This window comes from Neoarius graeffei, chromosome 4 (genome assembly GCF_027579695.1).
Source record: "Neoarius graeffei isolate fNeoGra1 chromosome 4, fNeoGra1.pri, whole genome shotgun sequence".
Taxonomy (NCBI): Eukaryota; Metazoa; Chordata; class Actinopteri; order Siluriformes; family Ariidae; genus Neoarius; species Neoarius graeffei.
In genome coordinates, this window is record NC_083572.1 from 1,403,583 (window position 1) to 1,412,861 (window position 9,279).

A 9,279-nucleotide genomic window follows, 5' to 3' on the forward strand; every position below is an offset into this window, starting at 1 on the left:
ACCATCCAAAGAAGTTGTTTAGACTGTTCAGCAGAGTGATGTCCTTGTCACAGGTCTGTGGTTGAGGTTTATAGTCTGTGATGGTCTGTATCCCCTGCCACAAGCTCCTTGTGTCTCTACTGTCAGTGAAATGATGGGCTATCCTGCTGCTGTACTGCTTCTTTGCTAGTCTGATGCCACAGGACAAGTTGGCTCTTGCTGATCTCAGACCAGCCTCATCACCTGCTCTGAAAGCAGCGTTCTGGGCTTTCAGTAACCGATAGACTTCCCCCGTCAGCCATGGTTTCTGGTTGGCCTGTACTGTGATGGTTTTAGTGTCCGTGACATCATCAGTGCATTTACTAATGTAGGCTGTAACAGTGTCTGAATACTCCTGGATGTTGATCTGGTGGTTGTAAGTGGCTGCCTGCTTAAACATGTCCCAGTCTGTGATGTTAAAACAGTCCTGAAGTGCTGAGGAAGCAACCTCTGGCCACACCTGTACCTGCTTCTGGACCGGTCTGGTGACTTTGACCTTCGGCCTGTATGCTGGCATTAGCATAACAGTGATGTGGTCTGAAGCACCGAGATGGTGGAGGGGTGAGGCCCTGTATGCTCTTCTCAGTGTTGTGTAAACCTGGTCCAGTGTGTTGTTTCCCCATGTTGCAAAGTCAATGTGTTGATGTAACTGAGGAAACACTGTTTTGAGATTTGCGTGGTTGAAATCCCCAGCTACGATGAGAAGTCCCTCTGGATTGGCTGTCTGTTGGTCGCTGATGGCGCAGTACAGTTCACTCAGTGTCTTGTCCCTATCATTATTGTTGCAGCTGGGAGGAATGTAAACTGCAACAAGCAGGATGGCAGAAATCTCCCTCAGTAGATAGAAGGGCTGGCATTTGATGATCATAAACTCCACAAGGGGTGAACAGTGTCTGCAAACTACCACAGCATCCTGACACCAAGCATCCCTGATGTAAACACAGACCCTGCCGCCGCGGGTCTTACCTCCTTCAATGAGGGCTCTGTCTGCTCAGTAGCATGTTAGCCGGTCGAGCTGGATGGTGGAGTCCGGTATGCTGTCGTTGAGCCATATTTCCATGAACACAAAAACACAGCACTCTCTCACAGCCTGCTGGGTCACTCTCAAAAGGTGAATATAATCTCATCTCGTCTCGTCTTCTTCCGCTTATCCGGGACCGGGTTGCAGAGGCGGCAGTCTAAGCATGGAACCCCAAACTTCCCTTTCCCCAAACACCTCGGCCAGCTCCTCGGGAAGAACACCAAGGCGTTCCCAGGCCAGCCAAGAGACATAGTCCCTCCAGCGTGTCCTGGGTCTTCCCCGGGGCCTCCTCCCGGGGGGACATGCCTGGAACACCTCCCCAGGGAGGCGTCCAGGAGGCATCCGAAAAAGATGCCCGAGCCACCTCAGCTGATTCCTCTCGATGTGGAGGAGCAGCGGCTCTACTCCGAGCTCCTCCCGAGTGACTGTGCTTTGCACCCTATCTCTAAGGGAGCGCCCAGCCACCCTGCGAAGGAAACTCATTTCGGCCGCTTGTATCCGCGATCTTGTTCTTTCGGTCATTACCCAAAGCTCATGACCATAGGTGAGAGTCGGAACATAGATCGACTGGTAAATTGAGAGCTTCGCCTTTTGGCTCAGCTCCTTCTTCACCACGACGGACTGGTAAAGCGACCGCATCACTGTGGAGGCTGCACCGATCCGCCTGTCGATCTCACACTCCATCCTTCCCTCACTCGTGAACAAGATCCCAAGATACTTAAACTCCTCCACTTGAGGCAGGACTTCTCCACCAACCTGGAGAGGGCAAGCCACCCTTTTCCGGTCAAGAACCATGGCCTCGGACTTGGAGGTGCTGATTCTTATCCCAGCCGCTTCACACTCGACTGCAAACCGCCCCAGTGCATACTGAAGGTCCTGGTTTGAAGAAGCCAACAGGACAACATCATCCGCAAAAAGCAGAGATGAAATCTTGTGGTTCCCAAACAGGATTCCTTCCGGCCCCTGGCTGCGCCTAGAAATTCTGTCCATAAAAATTATGAACAGAACCAGTGACAAAAGGCAGCCCTGCCGGAGTCCAACATGCACTGGGAAGGTGAATATAATCCAGTTTGTTATCCAAGGAGCGTACATGGGCGAGTACGATGGATGGTATAGCCGGCTTGTGTGGATTAGCCATTAGCCTGGCCCAGATACCCCCGCGTTTTCCCCGCTTCTGCTTCCTCTCATACCGCCTACGGCGCTTCCTCTGCGGGTGTGCAGCAGTAGTGGGGGTCGATGTCAAAGCGGGCCGCCAGAGTAGGCCGAGGTCATGTAGCTCCTTAGCATGTGCCGGGTTTAACTTACAGAAAAAAGTGTTGCCAATGTCAAAAAGAGTCCCACGGCTGTATGTGCGCCTCGGGACGGACAAACGCGACGAAAACATACCATCACTTGAGCACACTGACGAAGTCAAACATGTAAAACACCACATTATCGGGACAGAGAGGAGCCGCTGCGTCCGCACGTGCCACCGCCATTTTCTTCCTTGGTAAAGGAGTAGATCCTCAGGTATAGAGTGTTTTGGTAAACTGGGATGTATGGATCCATCCTGATGCCCTACATCTGGCTGGAGTCTCATCACATCACTCCTGTGGAGGACAGCCCCCATATGGACAGTCTAAAGACACACTTAGAAGATGCTCTGTTTTGCTGCGATGGTTTCGGACTCCAATCCCCATGATAACTTTAGGACTGCAGGTGTCATGAACAGTTTTACACTCAAGTCTCCATCAGTGAACAGTTTAGAACTTCAGCAAAACAGACTTCCTGTTAAACTATAATGAATTTCCTGGTTACACAGTTGTACTTTGTGACTCTATAGGATACAGTTATAGAAGTGAGTTATCACCTAGATGGGAATGGGTTCCTTTTTGAGTCTGGTTCCTCTCAGGGTTTCTTCCTCATGTCATCTGAAGGAGATTTTCCTCAACACCATCACCTCAGGGTTCATCATCAGGGATTAATTTATTAGCTCATATGTTTAAAATCAGGCGGCACGGTGGTGTAGTGGTTAGCGCTGTCGCCTCACAGCAAGAAGGTCCTGGGTTCGAGCCCCGTGGCCGGCGAGGGCCTTTCTGTGCGGAGTTTGCATGTTCTCCCCGTGTCCGCGTGGGTTTCCTCCGGGTGCTCCGGTTTCCCCCACAGTCCAAAGACATGCAGGTTAGGTTAACTGGTGACTCTAAATTGAGCGTAGGTGTGAGTGTGAATGGTTGTCTGTGTCTATGTGTCAGCCCTGTGATGACCTGGCGACTTGTCCAGGGTGAACCCCGCCTTTCGCCCGTAGTCAGCTGGGATAGGATCCAGCTCGCCTGCGACCCTGTAGGACAGGATAAAGCGGCTACAGGAGATGAGATGAGAATCTTTATCCATATAAATATAAAACACAGTCAAATGTCTTTTTGCTCATCTGGAACGAAGTAACACACATTAAACCAGTCATCAAACACTCTAATGATTTAATCATACTGTAATAATAATAATAACAACCTGTGACCCTGTAGAACAGGATATGTGGCTACAGATAATGGATGGATGGATGATGATGATGATAATAATAATAATAATAATAATCGTTAATGTGAAGGGGAACGTGAACAGAGTTCACAAATACACAGCTTGTTTATGAACACAGTGTATAACGTGACCTTTGTTCAAAATTATTGTACCAATCCCCTTTATCACTGAATGACTTTCGCCCCGCTCACCCAGATGTCAGGAGCGTCATGTTTCAAGATGACACACACACGTGTTTGGATAAAAACAAACTGATGAACCTTTAAACATGAAACTTTTGAGTAGATTTTAATTTTATTTGTGCTGATTTAATTTGCATGTCTTTTGTTTCATTTATTCAAACCACAGCTTTATGTGATTAATAATGACATTGAACAATGGCAGTTACTGTTATAACATGAGTTTTATGCACTTAATGAATGTAAATAAACTCATTTTCCGTATCAGCACAGACACATGCAGTGCGTACTCATAAAAATCCTCAAAGTAATAAAGCATGTCACTTTGTAGACGTGTGAGTGTTGATTTGCTTTATTCTGGGATATTTGCTTGATAATAATGTAAGTAATATTTGTTTTGTAATTTCTGAAGCCTGTTTTTCCTGCTAAACACCGTGTGTTTCTCCCATAAACACAGGTAACCATTTCACACGCTTAATAGGAGTGCTTGGAATTTTCCACCACGCACTTCAAGCTGTTACACAAGTCATCGGCATAAATCATCTAACCACTGTGGTCATGTACAACTGGAGCGAAACACCAGAACAAAGATCAGACCGGCAGAGACTTTACCAATCATCGGCACTCTTCTACATTCTTATCATTTCTTTAGAATATTATAAACTCTTTTCAAAATTTAAAAAAATCATTTTGACTTCTTCAATCTCTTGTAAGTCATTTTAAAATTTTTCCTTCCGAGCTTTCCAAACCTTCCGAACACCTCAAAATCCTCTAAACTCTTTCTCCATCGTTCTTCATGTCTGGACGCAAATATACTTTAGGTTTCTCACCAACTTCTAAACTTTTCTAAAACCGCCACTATTTCTTTTCCAAACTTTTCTTCTTCAACTGCTGGAGAAATGCTCCAGGTTTCTCCAAGCTTTGATTTCTCCAGCTTCAGTCCGGTGGAGTCGCAGAAAGCGAGCAGCTCAGATGGCTGTCAAAGGCTTCGTTCTAGTTCCCTTTTTGAGACATCAGATTTGATCGAGTGCCAAAAAAACTTCCTCAGACCTCGTTCCAGATCCTTCTACACGTTTGATCAAAATGAAAACAACGAAGACCAGCAAGCTTTTCAGGCGGATGCTGGGAAAGAAGACACCAGGGGAAACATTCGCATCAAACCGTCATCAAAACGATCCACAGCAGGACTAAACAAACACCTGAGTAAAGATCATGGAGGTAAGTTCCTCTCACTGTGTCCTTCTCAGAAATCATTAATCTACCATACTGAAGGAAATGTCGTCCTAAGAGTCCCAAACTTTTGTTCCCACCAAAGAATAAAAACCCAGTTCAAGTATTTGAGACTTTTGCTTTTATTCATGTGGAAAATGACAGAAGTATCACACAGCTCGAGTCCCGTGCTGAGCAGGCGAAGCTTCAGGACTTTAATAAGTGACTCAGAAATGTTGAAAGTCGTCACAAGATGTTCACGAGAGCATGAGTTTGAATACTGATGATGTTACAGTCGTCCTTGTTTACTTGTTTCCTCCGTTACAGCCAGTCTGACTCGGGATCATGAAAATTCTGTAAATAAACTAACACATGAACAAACGACTATAAATTCACTCAGGTTTTGTGAAATCGTCTGTGCAGTATTTTATTATTTGAGACGGATGGTGACGGCTGGTTCATCGTCACAACGCGCGTGAATTGTTTGGTTTGATTTTAGTTTTGTGTTATTGAAGGAGGCAGAGCTTCATTTTTTCTTTGTTGGTTTCCGTTTAGAAAATGACTTTTTTGTATAATATGATAAATCTTAATAAAATTATGCAAATCTTCATAAAACAGGTTTGCAACTCACAGGCTAGTGATTAACCTAAACAATGGGTTTGGGAACAATTACGTTTGGAGAAAGTTAATTTTTCACATTGCATTAAAGGAACCGAATGAATACAGTCAGATCCAAAGGTCTTAGTTTATCAGCAAAAATGTTTTTATTTTATTTTCTATTCAACACAAAGTGAGACAAATCCAGTGTGAAATCTAAACTCGGAAATCACTCTTCACTTCATCTTTTGTTATGAATCCTTATATTTGATTGAAACACCTGGAACTGAGCCACTGCAGCTCTACGCCAATCAGAAGACACAATTTTTGGCTTTTATTATTAAACAAAGGTGGAACCTGGTTGGAGAAATGATGAATGTTGTCAGAATTTTTGGTCCACAGTTTTAACTCATTCAGTTTATTTATAAAGATAAACTTTTTTTTCTTTTTTGGCCATTCAGGTACGAGAGGAAACGCTAAAAACATCCCGATGTTGACCATCACAGAACCAGACAGCTGGGAGATCAGCTCTTCTTCTGGCATGAAATACGGTCACTACGTGGACTGGGAGAAAATCGACCCAGAAGCTGCCGGTCGCTTCCAGAAAGTTCTCTGCAGTGATCAATCCGAGCTGAAGGAAATGGCTCGCTCGGGATTCTGGGTGATGCAACACACACTGCAGGCCAAATCCTACCAACACCTCATCCACCGCATCGAGTGCACATCCAGCGTTGACGACTCGGAGACGTATCGCCGCCTGGCAGGCAGGATGTTTGAGGAGCACGGAAGGAGCACGCATCCTTTCCCCAGATTCATGAAAGACGGTGAGATTCCTCGCTACTGCCTGAATAAATCTGGCCTGAACTCAGTGAAGAAGATCCTCCTGTGTGTGAGTGAGACCTTCCCAGAGATGACCTTTTGCCCCATCTTGCCAGCTCTGGTGTCTCTGCTGCTTCACTACAGTGAAGACGAGGCTCAGTGCTTCCACAGCATCTGCTCACTGGTGCGCTACACAGATCCACAGAAGCGCTACATCGATCAGAACTTTGTTACCACCCACGCGTCCTGCATGACCTTCGGCGACTTAGCCAACAAATACTGCCGGGGAATCCGTAAGCTAATCGCAAGCTCCCATCAGAACCTCTTCGAGTTCTACTCGGACTGGATCATGTGGATTTTCGACGACATGCCTTTCAGCTACGCCATCCGAGTGCTGGACGTCTACCTGGTCGAGGGCTACAAGGTTCTGTACCGTGTGGCTTTAGCGCTCCTCAGCCTCTACAAGGTCTCGGTTAGTTCTCGAGTGGCCGATGTAGAAGATTTCAAGCAGGACATGAAGAGGTTTGTGGAGAACGTGAGCCGTCATAGTAGCGTTGATGCTCTGCTTCAGAGAGCCTTCAGCATCCAGCTGCCTACACGCGAGGAGCTGAACTTCCTCTACAACGCTAACAAACAGGCGCTAATACGGAGAGGGATCGAGCACAAGAGGTGAGCAGCTGCTCAGCAAATAAAGACCTCATTACTCAACGAATGTCATGTCTGACGCTAAAACGTGCCGATAATACGACCGTGTGGGATTAAACACAGATTAAAATTAACAGGAACAGCTGCATCCTGTCGAATTGCACAATTTGCTATTTTTCAACACATTTCCTGGTTTTTTTCTTTCTTTCCTGATGGGTTCAGTTTTTTGTCTTTGTTTTCAGGTTCTTAGTCTGAGTCAGTAAGATATTAAAAAAGTGTGTGTCTGTTTTCTCTCCAGCTCTTATCAGAGTGTGGATTTGGAGTGTTTTGGCTCCAGTGTGGTGTCTGAGACGGAGATGCGGGTGGTGTGGGCCTGGATTCCTGAGCGCTTTTCTCTCTTCAGCCCTGAACGCCTCTACAGCACCGAGGAACATGGCAGAAATCTCACAGCGTACGCCACTAACTTCTGCTTCTCCTTCTTCATCACAAGCAAAACGCATTTTCAAATAATATATTTGTGTAATATGTAATTCAACATGCTCAGTTGGATGTTTATATTAAATGAGTCTCTACTCCCTATTCTATATTCCCTACTCCCTGTGCCCTACTCCCTATTCCCTGCTCCCTATTCTATATTCCCTACTCCCTATTCCCTACCCCCATTCCCTACTCCCTATTCCCGTCTCCCTCTGGAACACCTGAGACTCATCCCTGTGTTCTACACTGGAGAATGATGTTCACTTGACACTGCAGTAAATGATGACATTATCAGTGGTTTATGTATTTTTATGTTCATCTCTCAGACCCCATGGGATTTCTTCATTTTAAATGTATTTTATTATCAGGTTTTATGCGTGCGTTGAAGGTCATGAGCCAACGGTGCTGCTCCTGAAAACAGTGGACGAGGAGGTGACTATCACATCACATCACATCACATCACATCACATCACATCACGCCATGTCACGTCACATCAGGAGACACTTTACACTCAGGCGTGTGCTGATTTTTTTCTTTGGTGTGTTTGGTGTGAAGGAACAGTGATACAGCCAAAAGGACGTGTCCCAAACCACACTCCTGTTACATCTGTCTGTCTGTCTGTCTGTCTCAGGTATGTGGAGCGTTTTTGCCTTCAGACTGGACTCTGAGGAGGTGTGAGGGAGCAGAGCTGCAGTTTTTCGGCACTGGCGAGTGTTTCGTCTTCACAGTAAGAAACATTTGGAAAACACACTAAACATAAATGATTATGACTGTACAGTACAGGAAGTGATGTAATAATGAGATGTAATGTTCTGTGGAACATGCTCTGTGTGTGTGTGTGTTAAATAAAATGACACCTTAATTGCGTGACATTAAAGAAATCTGAGATAGGTAAATAACTGTATATATTTTTTCGTTTGAATGATAAACGTGGTGTGTTTCAGCTGAGGCCAGCGATGGAGCGATACCAGAAAACTGTGCTGCACATCTCAGGAACAACAGGAAGGAAGGAATCCTCTACAGCTTCCTCTTCCTCAACTGCCACTTCCTGTGGTGTGATCACATCATCCTGCTCCGCCTGCTCTGCTGTGACCCCTCACTTCATGGGCGGAGATGACAAGATGTTGGTTATCGGTGAGTTGTTTGTCTGTCTGTCTGTACATATTTATCATTATGATGGTATTGCCTTTATTGTGTGTGTGTGTGTGTGTCAGGTGGAGACAAGGGACATGCTCTGTGTCTCTGTACGGGTCTCACAGAGGGACAGTCTACATACTGCGACACGTTCGACAGTCCTATCCTCTGCAGGGGCAAATTCAGGATCCAGAGTCTGGAAGTTTGGGGAATTCAGTATGATCCATTTTAAAGCACGCACACTCACACACACACACACACACACACACACACACACACACACACACACACATTTATTCTGATTGTGTTTTATGATCTGTGACGTTTGTATGTAACTTATTTATCGAGCGTTTGTTTATTCTCATCAACATGCAGTGGAGTGGAAATACACCCAGCTATTATTATTATTATCTGTGACATATGGAGCACATGAATCACTAGAACACTGATTATTTTGATTTTTTTTCTCTTTTCTTTCAGACATCTGATTTCATCAATAAAACAAATGCAATTATATCATCACTATTTTGTGCTCATGCGTTTTATTGTGTTTGTGTGTTTTTAAGGCTTCTTTTTTACACTTTGCATTTACTTCATACATGATGAATAAATCTAGAGGGATTAAAATTGCTTTTATGATGTAAGGTGTGATGCTTCTGATTCAG

The 9,279-nt window shown here is 45.1% G+C and overlaps 1 protein-coding gene across 1 annotated transcript; it reads left to right on the plus strand.

The window, feature by feature from the left end:
- Positions 1-4,073: 4,073 nt before the first annotated feature.
- LOC132884239 (TBC1 domain family member 24-like) lies at positions 4,074-9,136 on the plus strand. The gene is made up of 7 exons (XM_060918057.1): positions 4,074-4,950; positions 6,000-7,026; positions 7,301-7,453; positions 7,848-7,911; positions 8,112-8,207; positions 8,425-8,614; positions 8,695-9,136. The coding sequence occupies exons 1-7, from the start codon at positions 4,632-4,634 to the stop codon at positions 8,844-8,846; spliced, it is 2,001 nt and encodes a 666-aa protein (XP_060774040.1). The 5' UTR covers positions 4,074-4,631; the 3' UTR covers positions 8,847-9,136.
- Positions 9,137-9,279: the final 143 nt, after the last annotated feature.